Source organism: Mirounga leonina, unplaced genomic scaffold (genome assembly GCF_011800145.1).
Source record: "Mirounga leonina isolate KUSES-001 unplaced genomic scaffold, KU_Mleo_1.0 Mir_115, whole genome shotgun sequence".
NCBI classification, from domain to species: domain Eukaryota; kingdom Metazoa; phylum Chordata; class Mammalia; order Carnivora; family Phocidae; genus Mirounga; species Mirounga leonina.
In genome coordinates, this window is record NW_023270268.1 from 78,070,652 (window position 1) to 78,088,986 (window position 18,335).

General features: G+C 41.1%; 1 protein-coding gene across 2 annotated transcripts in view; it reads left to right on the plus strand.

Annotated features, from left to right (window-relative positions):
• The window catches only part of LPP (LIM domain containing preferred translocation partner in lipoma), a 667,656-nt gene that overhangs the window by 291,998 nt on the left and 357,323 nt on the right, over nucleotides 1-18,335 (plus strand). For both annotated transcript variants that reach the window (XM_034999808.1, XM_034999809.1), the window contains exon 5: nucleotides 345-457. In XM_034999808.1, the coding sequence (XP_034855699.1) occupies nucleotides 345-457 (113 nt within the window). The remainder of the gene's footprint in view (nucleotides 1-344; nucleotides 458-18,335) is intronic.

Sequence of the window (18,335 nt, forward strand, 5' to 3'; positions counted from 1 at the left end):
CTTCCTCTACTTGACTGAAACTGTACTGAGGGTAAGTACCAAGTCTTACACACCTCAGCCATCCCCCACCCCAAGCACCTTCTCTGTTCTGGCTGAACATACCTGCCCCCTCTAGACTAGCTTTTATGTTACTTCCAAGTATCAGATCTGGTCCTCATTCTCTCAAAATTAAGGCTACTGATGAAACTGAAAAGAGCTATAATAGAGGATAGTTGCTCTAAGAGACAAAAAGTTATATGTCAAAGCCAATTACAAAGCGGAAAAATGGCAGCAAATGTATGTTTTTCAAGAGCGCTCCACAATTGCATCCGTATTCACTTCATGTCTGCATTTCCTTTCTGTAGGTGACTTTTTTCCACCCCCGCCTCCGCCTTTAGATGATCCTGGTGCTCTTCCATCCAGCCCTGGAAACTTCCCTCCTCCACCACCCCTTGATGAAGGTGCTTTCAGGGCACAGGTAAGGTGTGTGGTTGAAGTCACATTAATAAGCCGTGCTAGGAAGCTCCTGAATTCAGTGATTGTTTCTGTGGTGGATGAACATCTATCCAGAGCCTAAAGAGAGCTTTACAACTCACAAAGAGCTAAGGTACTTTAATGTAACATCCCCAGCTGAAGCTTCTCAGAGTTCTGCTGGCTTGCATTCGGAAGCCCCAGAAATCCTTTTACCTACTAATTTTGTTTTGAAACTCAAAGCCATTTTTTTAGGAATGTCATTTGAGAATTCCAAATTTTCTTGTTTTCCTGGGGACCCAACCATGCTTTTTTATTGCCTTGTTTCTCTATCCACAAACATTGCATTCTGCATGGCTAAGAGTGATATTTGGTCACTGCGGGTCTTAATTGGTCAGCAACATCTTTCTAGCAAAAGCACCAGCAAACCTTCTTGGGGTATTCTTTTCTCAGTGAGGTCAAGAATGCACATTATAGTATGTATTGATTATATACAAGTGTTGTGCTCCATAGAGTGTTGATTGCAAGTAACTTGGGGCTGGAATCAGAAGCAACAGTAAGAATAGTCAGTCTGTGATCATGCAGAGTCACTGGTGACCAGATGCCACCATTTAGGCATCTAAATGCTATTCATATCAGGGAGGAAAACTAAATAACAAAGTTATAGAATTATTGTTGTGTTTTACGGGTGATGATGTTACTATAACTATATAGAAGAAAGACCAGCCCTTATGTTTTAGAGAAACATCAAAAATATTTGAGGAGGAAATTAATTGTGTCTGGTATTGGCTTCAAAATAATAAGAGTAGGGAGCTGATGATTGAGAAGATAGGTGAAAGAAAGATTAGTTATGAGTTGATAATTGTTGAGTGCATGCAACACTCAACATTATTTGGTCTACCTTTATATATATTTATAGTTTCCCATAATAAGTTTTAGAGAGGAAAAGTCATGGGAACTAGTTAAATGGTTTAGTCCATTGTCTGATTTTCTTTCTTCTAAATTTCAGATTCGGGGAGATAAAGGAAGAAATGATTCATTCATTCAGCAGATATTCCATGTGCCTGTGTGTGTGTGCACCTTTATAGCACTGGGAATTTTATAGCAAAAAGACATACAGGGTTCTGCTCTCATAAAACCCACATGTTAGTGAAACTGGTGGATGTAGACAAAATTCATACATTGATACAAAGTGCATTAGAATGAGATCAAGGCTGTGGGTTGGAGGACAGGGTGGTCCAGAGGCCTTGCTGAGAAGGGAGCGCCTAAGCAAAGATCTGGAGGCCAGGAAAGGGGAGTAACCATGTGAGTTTCTTGGGAGTATATTTTCATATAGGAGAACTTAACAGAAGAAACTTTTTGTACTATTGATAAGTTAAAATGATCACGTTGTGGTTATAACTGGTGACCTCCAATTCACTTTGGAGCCTAGATCATTTAAAATCTATTAAAAGTTTTATGTCTTAAAAATTTTGTGTCTTAGATATACATATCATGGATTTCCAAAAAAAATCTTGATTTTCCTATAAAATCTTACTGATAAAATGTAGCAAGCTTGTAAAATCAAAGCTCAGATTCCACATGGATAGGAGTTGTACAAAGTTTATATTTATTTTATGCAACAGATTGGTCCTTTGGCAAATAGAAATAACATGATTATTTTTCCTTATTTTTAGTCATTTTTGTTAACAATGAACAAAAAGCCTCTTAAATTTGTCCTTTATATACCTTTGCTCTTATTTGGTCCTGGGCTGTCCTTTACGTATTATTGAATTTACATAATTAAAAACTTCACTTAGTCTGTTTGCTCTCTTAGAATATTATAGAAACTATTTTCTTGTATTTTGAATCTTTAGTTCTAAAAAGCTTCTTTGACCTTGTGACAGAAGACTTAAGTTTGACTGCTAGTTGAACAACTTATTCTAGTTATGTGTTTTTGTTTTATTTTTTTTAAGATTTATTTACTTATTTTAGAGAGAGAGAGAGAGCTCACAGAGAGCAGGGGCAGAGGGAGAGGGAAAGAGAAGCAAGTAGACTCTGCGTTGAGCTTGGAGCTCCACGTGGGGATTGATCTCATGACCCTGAGATCAGAACCTGAGCAGAAACCAAACATCTGTATGCTTAAATAACTGCAACACCCAGGTGCCCCTCTAGTTACATGCTTCTGAACAGGACACACTACGTCCAGTTTTTCTTATAATTAAAAGTAAGGTATCTGCCTACCTCTAGTGACTAGATGAAATACAGATGGATTTGAAATTGCCAAGCTATAATGGCTATATGGATATTTTGATGTCATAACTATTACTATGTAAATATAATAACAGCAGTAATAATAAGGCTTTCCCAAAAGATTTAATTAAGAAAAATCCAAACCTGTACTTTCATAAAAATTACAAATACTCTTTTCCTTTATGGACCTTGTCCTGATAACTATACTAAAACCATGACTTTGTTTTTTATTTTTTTAAATTTTTTTAAAGATTTTATTTATTTTGCAGAGAGAGTGAGAGACAGAAACAAAGCATGAGCGGGGGGAGGAAGCAGAGGGAAAGGGAGAAGCAGACTCCCCGCTGAGCAAGAAGTCTGATGCGGGGCTTGATCCCAAGACCCCGGGATCATGACCTGAGCTGAAGGCAGACGCTTAACCAACTGAGCCACCCAGGCACCTCCATGACTTATTTTTTTAACAGGAAGGAAATAAAAAGCTGGTTGCCATGTTGGCTTATGTATTTTGCAAAATAGAAGGAAGGTAAAAAATAAAACCGAGTTTGCCAAATGGGAAAGTGCAGATCTGGTAGGAGAGGCATGTTATTCTTGAATATATGGAAGATTGCGCAAGGGCAAAAGAAAACGGGCACGCCCTTCTCTTGTGTGAGAGTGGTAGTGACTTGGCCCTGCTCTAGCCATATTTGAACCACCTTGGAATATGAACTCTAAGAAAGCCCAAAGTAATATAGTCACCAGAGACAATTTTGCACTTTTTCCTCTCGGCCATGGTGAAACCTCGTGTTGCCAAGTCCAAATTATAGCTGGTAAATGTGTGTTTTTATGTAGAAGTCTGTTTATGTTTCCAGCCAAATTTTCAGGTCAGCGTCAAAAGAATGTCTATGAAGTCTGACTATAAGAATTATAAGATTTTCAGCACTGAAAGGGACCTTAGAGATCATGTAGTCCAACCCTGGCGCCAGCCTTTAGTTACAGCCTCTTCAAGGATTTGTAAATGAATTAATTCCCTGTGTTTGCAAATGGGGAAACTGAGTCCCAAGAAGGTAGGGATCCTCTAATCCATACCTGATTTTGAGGAATCTTGAGTTCTGGGCTTGTCACCTCCTGTTGCATCAGATGGCCTTGCACATTGCACATGGTTTTGCATTAGTCCTCCAGCCTGTAAGGCTCTGACGTTCACACGAGGGCATTACAAGCTTTTATGTGGAAGAACCAGGTGCTGCTGGGGTTTTGCTTGGTGCCCTGAAATTTTGATATCTGCTAGGCACATTTATTTATTTATTCATTTTTGCAAAAGGCAAATATTTAATGTCAAACATTCTTATTTTGAGATTTTTTTTTTTTTTGAGAAAAAAGATGAGTCTTGGAAATCAAATGAGGGCTTTATCTTTTCTTTTCCATCAGGATCAGTTTGACCTCAGTACCTGTGAGGTTTGGGAGTGACCAGTTTAGTGGCCCATTATGAAATGAATACCTTCTGTAAGTCAGGCACATACACTAGGGATTGTAGCCTTAGAAGTTGGCATCATGGTTCTAGTGCCCGGAGTCTTGACCTTGGGACTGTATAGCATTGTTCCGATCTGATGCCACAATAATTTGTTCTTATTTCAGCCAGCTAATGGGCAGGTCTGTAGTACCGCTTAGAGTAGTTTCACTGGGGGAGAATATCTCATAGAATTTCAGCTTTACAAGTGAATTAGAGATCATAATTTAAGTCCCTTTCTTTTGTTTGGACCTCCTTATTTTTTTTCCAGTTGAACAAAATACTTATGGATGACTATTGCAGGTGAGGTGATGTTGAAAGATAAGGAGATGATGGATCCCATACAGTACCTCTGAATCAAGTTTGGGAGATGCACATATACACAGCTTTTAAACTAAGGTGTTCTGTTGTAAATTATTCCTTAGTCACCACACTCTGATCTGAGTCCTCAGTTGTAGTAGAGGGTGGGGGAAATAAATTAACTGGCTGGAGATCTCAAAGAAGGATTTTTGGAAACAGTTTCCTTTGGCCTGAACTTTGATGGCCAGGTAGGACCTTAATTTTCAGACTGGGGTCGGGGGGAGAATAGATCTTTCAGCAATAAAGTAACAAAAGTAAAATTATTGAAGGAAAGCACAAAGTAGTGTGATAGGCCTGCATTCCAGACTGGAATTTGCCCTTTATTCCGAAATCGTCGACAGTTTACTGTGGATGTTTGTTAATGTTTTAATTATAAGGGTGACCTCCCCATATCTGTTGTTGGATGCCATGTGGGTGCTTTTAACACCTCATCAGGCATAACCTGTTGCACTTGTGGGAAACACCATGCAGACAGCTCTGAGATGTCTGGCACACTTCCTTGAGCTCTCAGGGGCTTGTCTCCTGATACCTGATGGCTTGGAGTTCAGGTGACTGCTTTTAATGGCCCATTTTCCTAACATCTATGCTTGACTTTCTAGGCAATGGCTCCTCACTGCCTCTCTCTGTGAGCCAGTCCCCTAGCTTGCTTTGACTTGCCCCCTCGGGTTTTCATCTCCCCTTTTCTGTTCATCCTGGCAGGATGGCCAAGGCTGCATTTGTCGCTGTCACTTCAGTCCCTCCACCTTAGAAAACAGACCGTGGTGCCTGTCACCGGTTACTCCCTGTGTTAAAAACTTTTTTCTCTTATGGAAGTGAAATTTGTCTCTTTATGACTTCTTCCCAGTGATTTTCTTCCTACCCTTTTAAAGCCCGGCATACCTGCAAAGGGACTCTCAGGCCAGGGGAGAGATAAGTGAAGTCTGCCTCAAGAAGTTGATCATTAAAGCTGCCGAAAGAGGTGACTTTTCCGAGGACCGAGTGAGAACAGTGTAACGTGAGCTCTGCACTGAACTTGGGCCAATGCCCAGAGTTAATTGAAAAGAGAAGGAAGAAGGAAAATCTCTGAAATCATTTATGGTCTTGTCTTAGTCCATCTTTAGAAGTTTGTAGGCCAACTCATTTCTGTTCTTACGAAGACATTTTCAGAGCCCATTTATGTACATGGTGGATGGTAGATTATCATCAGTTATCCGCTTAAATCAATAATAATTTTAAAGTCTATCCTGGTTTTAGCATAGCTGGCACTGGATTCTGTGTCTCGTGACTCTTGGTCTAGTGCGATCATGGTCACGGGTGTGGAATGACAGATTTTTACTTGTAGACACAGAGGACTCAGGCCCTCAGCCATGACCACCTTCTTTCATGGCACCCACAGAAATAGGCAGCGGGACTTGCTTTATATGGCTTTGACATACCCTATCGTAGAGGTCCTTCCTTCCGCTGCCTGACCGTGTGCTGAGGCAGCAGGGGCCTAGGCAAAAAAAGGAGATCTGGGCTGTAGCTGTAAAGTCTAAGAGTAGAGGTAATGGGCAGTCCTGCCAGAACAAACCCGAAATGGTCAGAAGCTCTAATCCACTTGGAAGAGCTTGTCCTTTCTTTACAGTGAGAAGACAGGCATATCTTGATCCATGAGAACAGACCGAAGGAGTGATTGGGATGCTTCTTTCTTCCTGGCCCTTTCCCTTGTTCCCGGGGCCTCGGGTTAGCAAGCCCTAGTTGGTTTGTAGGGTTGTTCATGACCTCGGCAACAGCAGCAGCTTCATGACTCTCTCCTCTTCTGGTCTGCGCTGGTAGGTCAGTGTGTGTTTAGCAGGGCCGGGAGGTTCTTGGGCTTTGGTTAATGCGATTTTCTCCAAGTAAATTTCAAAGGTTTCCTGTTTGCTTTTCTCCCCGAATCATCATCTCCTTGGGTGTGCGGATGAGCCAAGAGAGATATTTTTGGTGTCTGAACTTACAAGCCCTTCTTTGAAAGTAGCAGGCCTGGAGCCCATAAGGGTATTTTAATATTTCATTTAGCAATTTGAATCTTTTTCATGGAATGTCATAGTTTTCTCTGCCTTATTTCTTAAGGACCTATTTAAAGAGGTAAACCTTTTCCTGGGGATCAGGAGTGGAGTGTGTACACACACACAAACACACAAACACACACACGCTCATTCACACTTATCAACCCGATTACCACTGCCACCGCCACCTTCAAGTAACCCAGGGCATCCGTCGTATGCTTTCTGCAGGGAAGGACTGAGGAATCGCTGGACAAGACGAGTCCTCTGGGGAAATTAGTTGTGGTCAGTAATGCTGTAGGTCAGGGTAACCGATGAGGTCAGGTTTGCTCTAGCTCTTGAGCTTCTTAATAGGGAGTAATTGGCCATATTTGCATATTTCAGAAAATGTTCTTTGCCCAGAGACAAGTGAAGAAACTGCAGTTGGTCCTTTCTGAGTCAGTGAAAGTGTTTATCCCATTTTGTCTCTCCCATCAAGAATCTTTGCGATTTCTTCAAATCTCTCATACGCTTAGTTATTTTTTAATGTGTTTTGTCTCTTAATGTAAATAAATCAAACAGTATAGATCAACTATTTCAATCATGTTTCTCTATCAGGGAAAAATTATGATATCTCTACCCATATCTACACCATGTGAGGTTTGAGCATTCTCCTTCCTGATGCATCCAAAGGGTTATTAAGACAATTTGGAGAATGTGCTGTAGTATTTTAATCTCTTTTGAAAGGATCATTTCTCACATTAAATTGTATCACCACATTATTAATAACTTACAACTTTTACTCGTTTACTGCAGTGTCGTGTTTGCTGTTTCTCCTTCTTGAATTCACGTCCTGATTCTTTTCTGTTCTTTTTTTTCTCTGCCATTAGTACTTTTTCAAGTAATTTTTTGGGGGGTGGAGGAAGCCTGCATGGATGACCTAGCTCCTGAGTTCTTACAGATCTGAAAATGATTTATTTTTGCTTTCATATTTAAGTAAAAGTGGCTGCAGGTAGAATCCAGTGTCAGATTTCCTTTATCAGTATTCAATGAAAATTTCTATACTATCACTTTAGTATCATTTAGTGTTGCTGGTGAGAAATGAGCATTCAGTGATCTGTTTGATTGGAGGAGTCAAATTTTTATTTAGCTAAGATGGGCTTTCTTGTGTTATTGGGAAAAAAAGCACTTTAACTTTTTGTTTGCCTTTTTCTTCCTTACAGAGCCCCTGTTTTATGATTTTGGATTTCTTCTCCATTCTTCATGCTGGTATTCTTTTTCAGTAGTTCTGCCTTCTGGAAGAATCCCCACTGCTTGCTTCCTTTCTTTATTTTTTAACTTTTTGTAGTGATATTCTGCTCCTGACTTATAAATGCTATATCCACCTGAATTTAGGGAAGGGAATGTGGTGGGAGTGGCTCTGGATCTGCTGTTCTGGTAGACCTAGCTGACCTGTACTCCAAACTTTATCTTTTATCTTGATCAGGAATATATAGTCCTTTAAATAGCATGGTGACCACAGAGTGGGTGTCTGTATCTGTTCTTCACCCTCTGTGTGTAATTAGGGGAGACAGGCCAACGAAAGGGTTTCCCTTGGATACACAGACCAAGAGCAGACCAGCAAGCTTTACTGGAGCCTTCAAGGCTATGCATTAGCTGTGAGGATTCCCAATTGCACTTGCCACATAGATGCTAATTGAGGACAGCAGATGGCTTGGGGGGGGTGGGGCGGGTGGGGCGGGTGGGGAGGTCTCTGGTGAGTTCTCCAGGCTTATCCATTCCTTCCATCACTATTTACCTCCATCCATACTTCTCAATGACTATGTCACCCGGAGTGTCAGGGAATGCGGCAAAGAACTTTTTATTAGAAAGGATGAACTCATTAAGTGATTTTACTGCTGTTATGACATTCTGTACTCCAAACATCCTTCCCCAAGAGGCTCCCCCACCCCCTCACCCTTCTTGTTGTGACAGCTCAGAGTCAGCTATTAAAGTCGGGTGTTGCTACCTTTTGTTTTTTATCTTAAGCTCACTCTCCTGCCCTCAAGGGTTTCACCACGGAAGAGCCCTCCTTGGTTGCATCATCTAAACCAAGTCAAGCTCTAGGGATAACATAGTATGATGGCGAACACTGTCACTGCAGGGTCCAGACACCTGGCCCCTCACTCACTAGCTGTATGCTTATGGCCACCCTATTTAACCTTTCCATGCCTCAGTTTGCTCATCTGTAAACTGGGCATAGTACTGAACCTACCTCTTTGGATTGCTGTGAGGTTTCAAAGAGAAGATGCACAGAGAGAACATAGTATGTGCTTGACTTAGGAAATGTTTACTGTTGATGTGATCACTGTTGGGCAATTCTGGGCTAGTGGGCCTCTGTACTGAGTTCTGCAACAGTTGTCACTGTCTTTGGTTTGCTTCTCCAAGGTTCACTGGTAACCCCACTCCTTGCTCCTATATGCTTGGCGATTTGGGGTCTTTTGCTAAAGATATACTTCCACAAACTCTCTGGAAAATGAATTACTGGATTAACGATGAATCTTTTTAGATCTCTTATAGCTCTAAATTCACTGCTTTGGTAATAAAATGTCACCTCTTTATAACTTCACAGTGATTTACAAATTGCAAAATACTTTATATTATCTTACCTGATCTTCACATATAAAAAAAGAAACAGATATATTTTAACCAATTAAAAAAAAAAATTAAGGTCCAAGTTGTTGAGGCAACTTTTTTAGATCTCACAAGTGTCATGGAAGCAGTGATTTATTTTTAAATGGACAAAAACAAAAACAAAATGTATTTTGGGGACTTTTAAGCCTCTTGGCTTAGTATCAATTCCCTTACAAATGAGAGAAGGCAGATCTTTTTGAATTCTCAAAAAGCAGCCAAAGTCATCAACAATATGTGTTCATGGCTGGTGGCCAGGGGCCACTGAGATAGCTTTCTGTGCAGTTCTTTAGTGGAAATAAGCACATCTTCCATCCTAGCCTTCGACATATTCTCTGACAATCCCCTCACAGATTGTACCATGTTCTTTTTATCCATGGATTTGGTAGGAGGCTCTATTGGGCTCACAAATCCTTTAGTTCCTTTGTAATTTACATAATCCACTCAACATGGGCACAAAACAACTTGATCTGAAAGAAGGGGTAAAAGAGGGAGTAGAAGATGCCAAGACCGAAAACCCAGGGCATTAACTCAGATTTTATTTTTGAAACTCCCAATGTTTTGGGAGATTTTCTGTGCATAACTGATTTTGCTTGATCCATTCAAAAGTCAAGTATTTATGCATCCCAACTTGCTAATTTACAATATATTATTGCATGCAATACTTACGCCAGTTTTGAGGGGTTCCGCTATTCTTATCATTTTATCCTTAGCTTTTGTGAGTTTGACCTGTCCAAGGCCCGCAAATTCCATAAATTCCAAACTTGACTTGGAGTGTCTTTTGTTTTGTTTTGTTTTGTTTTTAAATAAAAGATTTTGATACACTTGATCTCACTTGAGCCTTTAAATAACTTATGAAAGGGGAAGGGTTGGGATAATCTCCATCTTGTGCAAGTGAAGGAGCTGAGGCTCAGGGAGGTTAAGTAATATTCTAAGTTTCCATGGTATTAAGTGTCCCAGGCAGGGATCAGACCCTGAGTCCTGTCAGGCCATTTCTTTCACCCTCTCTCTGTCTCTCTCTCTCTCTCGCCATCGCCGCTTTATTGTTACTTTTCCTTTATATTCTTTTTCGATGAATGGCACAAAACACCAATTGTCACTTTCCTCTCCACATTCTCAGTATGTGGAAGCTCTTCCTCTTATATGACTTCTGTTGTAGAATTCTCTATGGCAATATTGTCTTCAGCCTCTCCCCCCTTCCATTGTCTGCATCTTTATGGATTGTAAGAATGTACTGTGGTATTAAAATATCAGGAAGAGGGGCGCCTGGGTCACTCAGTCTCTTGATTTCGGCTCAGGTCATGATCTCAGTCAGGGTGGTGAGATCCAGCCCTGCCTTGGGCTCTGTGCTCAGTGTGGAGTCTGCTGGAGAATCTCTCCCTCTCCCTCTCCTTCTGCCCCTCGCCCCTACTCAAATAAATAAATCTTTAACGTATGGGGGAAAATGTTTATAAACCTTTAAAATGGAATTCTTTCCATAATTTTTTTGTTTGTTTTTATATTTATTTTACCAATAAACTTTAGTACAGATAACAATTTTTATTACGGTAGAAAACGAGTAAAATTGATGGTACCTGGTAGATAAACTGCTTCTATGGCAGTTTTTTGAAAGGGGAAATGGGAGTAACACAAGACAGGCAGATTCACATGATAAGAAATGTGATTTAGCTATTATTTTTAGAAGTAAAGGATTTGACTAATGAGCCCCTCAATAAAACAAAAGAGAGAGTGAGAGAGAGAGGAAGACACAGGAGGTGGTCAGAGTCTTTTCTTTGCCCATAATTTGTATTATTCCTTCCAGTGCTTAAAACAGTCTGTCTCTGCCCTAAACCACCTTCTGTTTTGAACCATATGTGATATATCAAGATGATACGTGATTTGGGGCAGACCATTCCTTTTTTTTTTTTTTTGGTAATATTGTTTCAACATCCTTGAGCATTCATTCTTTCTATTAGCAACTATATCACCCCCACATTAAGAGCAATAAATTACTGCATGGTCTTTCAGTGTTGTAGCTGATGTCTTGAGAGTATTGAGAGGAGAAGGGCCAACTATCGCTGGGGCAGCCCTCGCTGACTACATGAGCACTAAAGACTTCGGAGGACCTGTCCCAGAGCTTCATAGAGTACCTGGCTGGCTCAGGCTTAGGTAGTCCATGAAGAGATGATCAAACAAGTAAATAAAAAACATGGCCACCAGAAGAGTCTTTCACGATGCACATTCAGGAGACTTCATCATTTTTATGATCATTTTATGTCAAGCCATTTTGTAGGTGGAAATGTGCCTGGAGGATTGATTTCATTTCCTTTTCACTCCTTGAGAGTCATACAGTGTCACTTTAGTAATTCTTTCCTGACCCATTGGGGATAGAGACCAGTTTTGGGCCATGGCAACTACAGAGAGGTATTTTCATAGAGTTACAGATTCATTAAATAAGAGTCTCTCCTAGCCTTCCCTCCCAGCCTGCCATGTTTCTCTCTGTAAACTGGGACTTAAGCCATAGTCTTAGGATCAACTGAAGTAATTTCAACTCTATTGAAATGGCCCTTGTCCATGTTTGCCACATCCTCTGAGCCCCCAGTGACTGTTCCTTTTCTGACATCTTCTACCTCTCTCAGGTAGGTAATACTTGACTCGAGCCTCCTCACTTCCTCCTTCAATTTTCACAAAACAGAACTCTGAGTTCCCCTGCTGGATCTGCGACAATTCCTTTTCTCTCTCCTGTACCAGATCCCCCTTCTTTTTTCATCTCCCCCTAAATTTAGGTGCCCACTCAGTGTTCTCCCTGTTGACATTCTGTCTTCTCTCAATAGAAGTCATAACTCTGATAGAGTCAACTTTGATCTCTGTTTATTTAATGACTTGAACTGGTTATGACTTTTTTCCTTAGACAACTGCTGTGCCATTTATCATAGAGTCTTTCCACAGGAAAACCTTCTGTCTCTCCACATTCAGTATGTCCCAGAGCAACTCATCATCTTACACCAAGGCTTCCACTCTGTTAGAAGTAGCACCATATTTTCTATTCTTCCGAATTCGAAACTCTGGTCATTGCCGGTATGTCTTACTTTTTTAATATTATCTCTTACCAACATCTCATATTTTTTGGTTCAAAAAAACTCTCAGGTTTGATCTCATCTCTTTATTTTTCTATTCATTATCCCAGTTTCTTCCTTCTCTGAAACACAATAGACTCATTGCTTTGATTCTTTTTTTATTTTATTTTTTGGGTTTTTGTTGTTGTTTTTCTAGTCCAGCTGCATATCCCTAACCAATTAGTCTTCAAAAAATGTTATTTTTCTTCCTTTGCATTTTTATTGTTTGCCACATTAAATTTCTTTTCTTAGTTGATTTTCAGAGTGTTCCATGACCTCCCTCACCCTTTAAAGCACACCTCATCTCCCACTGTGCTCTTCCCAGTCTTTGTTCTTGTTAGACTGATGTCCTCATTGTCAGCTTCCCATGCTGAGTTAATTTTCCTTGTGTCATCTTGCTGCCTGAAACATCCTCATTTCTCACCTGATCAGAAATCCTTCCCATTTTGAAAGCCAAATTCAAACCTGACTTTCTTCCCTGTAGCTTCTGATGCCACCAGCTCACCCCAGTCCCTCTCTTCTGTTTTCTCAGACTCTGTTGACTGGGTAATGTGGTGTTGTGACATGATCCCAGGGTTTAGTGCCAGGAAGCTGTGCTCTGTTGCTTACCAGTTGCATGACCCATCTTCACATGCAAAATGGGAATCATGACACATTCTTAGAAAGTTATTTTGAGGATTAATTAAGATAAGGAGTAGAGAGTATCCAGGGGTATCTATTTTGTAATCATGGCTACAATGAATCAGTTAATGATATTTCATTTTGCTGACATTTAATATATGTCTCTTTGTGGACTGATGTAATTATATCATGTACATTAATATTACCTCCAAACTATATATTATAAAACCAGAATTAAAATATGAGATGGAAGAGACCTGTAGAAATTATTGAACATCACAAATCATAGAGACCCAGATTTGAAAGGGTCCTAATCCAGCCCGTCTTTCTTGTGAAGAGGAAATGAGGGGAGGGCTAGCTTTTTTAAGTGAGCCACCGAAAGTGACACAGTTAGTATGAGACCCGGCCCCAACCCCAGCTGGAGGGTTCTGGACTCAAAGGCTTAACCTCATTCAATTATCCTCCTGTTCATTCCCCTTTTAGAAATGGTCTGAAGGCTGGGTTACCCTTCATATTCCTCTGTCACCCAAGTCTGTATCTCACTGAGGGATATCTGGTTGATGTTTGTGGATTGATTGATTGATTGATTCATTCATTCTTTGTCTTGGCAATAGGAGTTTTCTGGAAACATCTATGGAATATGCACCATACATGGGCTTATCACTCTTTTGATGCTCTTGATGCTCTTGTAAACAAAACTGTTCGACTCATACCACTTCAGTGTACTGGCTCGGGGTGGTGGGGAAAGGAAGTGGGAGAGGAAGTTCTATACATCTTGAGCAAATCAAGCTTTTCTATTTTTAGTCCTTGCTACTGTTTGGAAAGTACAGCCCCTGTTCATGGCCGTCTGGCTTGTGTTTCCTCAGTGCCATTTCAAAAGCGGGAAAAATAAATATGGGAATTTTTTGTAGTGAAAATAGTTACTCAGTGAAATCACCGAAGTTCCTTCTTTTTCTCTTGATGAAACCTCAAACCCACTAGTCACAGATTCCTCAACCTCAACTATGCATGTCAAAGGCTCATGCAGAGCTGGAGACAGGAGTCAGCAAAACCTCCGGGAGCAAGATGTGCTGTGTTGTGCGTGTGAGAGACAGAGCAGGGAAGGCACCGGATGGAATGGTGACACTCCTTCTTGATCACTGGCTGGCTTGGCTGGCTACCAAATATGGTCCCCTGGAGAAAGTTGAACCCTGAACCGCATAGAGACACAGCTTTATAGCCCTTGCTTTAGCTAGTCCTTCTGCCTGAGTGTCTCTCTGTCTCTCTGTCTCTCTCCCTGCTCTGTCTTTGGTAAACATTCCCTGATGGTCTTTCAGCCACTCCCCTAATTCAACTAGATGGATTACTTCTCTTTCAGTTTAGATGACAGATTGGGGGCTTTTTCCCAACCTGAGGCTATATTAGGGAATGATAACCTTATGAAAAAGAGTGAAGTGACCTGATCTCCAATCAGATGGATTTCTACAGGATAGCAGGACTTGACTTGTGGGAAGTGTCAAGGGTAGAATGGCTTGGAGTTGACTGCAAGAGTCTGATGAGGCCGGTGAGGGCCTGAACTGGGGCACCCTGGTGAAGGGGAGCTGGAGTCCAGAGCCATATGGGGGGGGGGGGTATGGGAAATGGAGTGGTCCCAGAGGCTTGCAGCATCCTGCCTTTCTTCAGGGGACAGAGATTTGCCTCCTGTCCTAGTGTTTGCCAAAGAGGAGGATCCTCTGAAAAATCGGTGCTCTGAGGCAAGTGAGCTTTACTGGAGGAAATGTGGATGCCACTGAGCAAAGATTGCCCTCATTAATGAGAGGGTCTGTGCCGTCTCTAGACGTAAACATCTCTGCCTAGATCAAATTGTGGCAGCAGGGTGAGAAGAATACAGCGCTGTAATTAATGCTAATTGTGGATATTGCTGTATTGTTGTCATTGTTTTTTAATTGAATATGTATTAAGCTCCAACAGGGTGCTGTGAATAATGCCAACTTATAGTTGATTTATCAGAACACTCAGAAGACTTTATAAACACCAATAAATGGGAACTCATAGCACCCCTTCGAGGTGGTAAGTGCTGTTGCCATTTCTACAAATGAAGAGAAGTGAAGGAGATTGTGTTTGCTTGGTTGGCACTGTGGGTGAGAACAGAGTGCTGTCGGAAGAGAGACAAGCATTTTCCCTGTCCCCGGGAACTGGGTTAGAATACATTAGTAAAGAATTCTCCTTCAGTGCGTTCAGAGTTGTGGGATTTTAATTAAATTGTTCCAGTTATTGTTAGCACTGCATTAGCACCAGGCAACCAAATTCTAGGCCAGCAGATTTCAAATTTAATGTGAAAAAGAATTGGGGGAGGCACGAAAGGCTTGTCAAATGCAGACTGCTAGGCCCCGCTCCCCAAGGTTCTGCTTTGGTAAATGTGGGAAGGGGACTAAGAATTTTTCCTTTGAATGGGTATCTGAAATGCTCTTGTCCTCAGAGGAGGCTCAGCTTCCCTTCAAAACCCCAGCCTTTTTCTTCTTATGAGATCCATCATCAGCCCCCAAAATCTAGCCTCACTCTGAGAGTATCTGTAGAGTCTCCTAGAACTCACCTAGTATAATCCTGTAATGTTCTAACTTACAGAACACACGACTAGCTGGTGTTTATAGAAGACCTACTGTCCATTTGCCATTCTGCTGGGCATGCCATTCCTGGGACCTTATCCCACAGGGTTTTCAGAATGTCCCTGTGAGGTTTGTATTATTATTCCCCTGTTTTGTAGGAGGGGATGTGACTTGCTCAAAAACATTCACGACTTTCAGTCCTTTTGATTTAAATCCAGGTGTGGGCCTGGGTTCCACTTTGATGGGAAGAGAACCCCCAAATTGGTTTAAGTGGAATATATCATAAAGAAAAAAGCTCACAGTGGAATAGGGGAGAGCAGGGAGGGAAAGACAGGGATAGCCAATACCGATTTTCCTTAGTCCTTGGTTATTTGTCCTGGTTCTGTAATGAAGTCTGGGTACCGCACTATTGGTAAATATGTGGTATCTGTTTGATCATTGCTTGATTCTTCTGTGAAAAAGGAAACATGTCTCAGGAAAGCCTGAGGGGAGGCATGAGCAGAATTCTGGAGTCAAGAAAGGCTTTTAAAGTGGAGATGAGAATGATGAGGCTTGGGACAGCATCGCTCCTTAACTTCATGTCCTTCCTGTTTTCTGTATAGGGAAGTCCGCCTTTGCATAGAGCTTGGTTAACTTGTATTTCTGAGGGCTGAGACACACATGTGTGCTGTCTTGTGGACTCACATTCATTCTCGATTAAGAGGAAATCAACAGCTTCCTGATATAGTCCCGTACTTACTTTTTTATCAATGGCAAACTTTTTTATAAAAATAGGAATTCTTGCTAGGAGCGTCGTTAATATAAATTGTCTATGCACCACCTAAAATATTTGTGATTCATACCATGTGTTTGTTCCCACATCAACGCTGTGTCCCTAGATACAGCCACTCCTACCCACCTTCTCCCTCGTCACGGGGACATGCTTACCCTGCGGAGGTCTCTACCCTGCATGCGGGGCAAGCTCCCTCCTTGCAGAGCTGGTACACTTGCATTTTCTGACCACAGCCGATCCTTTGAGTCTGATCTACTTTTATTTTTACCTAAAAGAACATTTGTATTTGCCAAGTCCTGGTATATGCCCAGTACTCCTCTGATGTCTTTATGCTCTTGTGGTAAATATCTTTAGGATCTTTTCTCCATTCAAGATCTTCTCAGTTCTTCCTGAATCCATTTAGCCTTTTCTGATTTCTCTATTTTTGTGCTCTAGCATCTCGCATTTCATATACTTTAATACTCACCTGCCTGCTGAATTATTCAGCTCCGTGATACAGTTATTTGTGGATACGCAAACCTTTCTAATGGAACTGTAAGCACTCCGAGGACAGAGAGCCATTGATGTCCTTTTTTTGTTTGTTTGTTTGTTTTTTGTTTAAATTCCTGTCCTTCATATCAATGGGGCCTGAATATTTATAAATATTTCTGGAAAAATGACTGAAAACTCTACTATATGGGGAAATGGAAGGTGGAAAGAGATGATTGGAGCTTGACTTTTTAACTGTAGTTATAGCCGTGACCTAATTCACAGTAACCTGATAGGATAATCACAGTTCGATGCTTGAAGGGAAGACCTGTCTCATTTGCATTTCCAGCCTGGTGTCTTGGAAGGTGCCAGAGCTTGAGCTTTGGAGTGAAATGTTTAAGTCCCAAATTCTAATTCTTCCATTTTCTACCCAAGTGTCTTGGAAAACTCTTCTGACCTGTGGTGTCCTTTTTTGTAAAACAGGAATCCTATCTACCAATCTCTAGGGTTTTTTTGTTTTTTTGTTTTTTTCCACAAACAGGAAACTGCCTGACCAATGCAGTGAGAAATATTTATGCAAGTGCTTTTCTTAAACTCAGGCACTTCTCCGTTGATGATGACAGTGCAGAGGGAGCTATGATTTCTTTTCCTCATGTTCCCAGAGGTCATGGCATCCCAGGCTGTGCACAATGGATGGAGTGGCCACTAGGACTGGTGGTGCTACTAGATCATAGGCCATTTCCCAGAACCATCTTTGAACAGCACGTCTGACCAAGATAAAATGATGAACAGATTTGTGACAATGATTAGGGAGAGGATGCATCCTTTATTATTAGCAAATATGATTCCTAACATTTTAGGTAAACCTCCCTGTCCATATTTTATCCAATTTTAGCCTCTGAGGTAAGAGGTAATGTGTGTTTTGTCTTGTCCTCTCCTGCCTGCTTGCTAGGACATTCCCACCCTCCCCTCTCTTTTTTCCATTTCCATGGATCAACTGCTGGCTCTCCAAACAATGTAACCGAAGTCAGCTTCCTTTATAAAGTTGCTATCCATGACCCTACTTTTGAAATGGGTGTTTCAAGTTGTGTCTTGTTAGTAGCTGCTCTGTATCTTCTGTATGTTCAACTATCAAAGTACACTTAAACTAAATAGAAACAGAGTAATTTGGTTCCAGTAAGTGGCTGTAAGTGAGAAAAAATATATCAACAGCGATGAATAACTTAAAATTCCTTATAATGTTAGGTAGGTGGCTCTTACGCACCAGTGTTGGAATAACAGAACTTTTGAATCAGAAGAAACCACGAAGGTCAAGTTTAAACCCATCATCTTGCTGGTGAGCCAACATAAGGTTAGAAGGAAAAAGTGATTGGCCCAGGGTCACCGGACTGAATTATGGCAGAACCAGGATGGAATGCCTAGTTTACTGCTTCTCTACTCTCCTTGCCCACACATCTGCCTCCCTGTTCACAAAAGAGAAATCTGTGGTTGTTCTGGGTAGGTAATCAGGATCACTTTGCTGGGCCTAAATATTCAGTCATCATCTGACATTAGCAGAAGTTGTAAGTTTCATAGGAGAACATTGTAATACTGTCTTCTTTTACTTGATAGTTTTGAGTT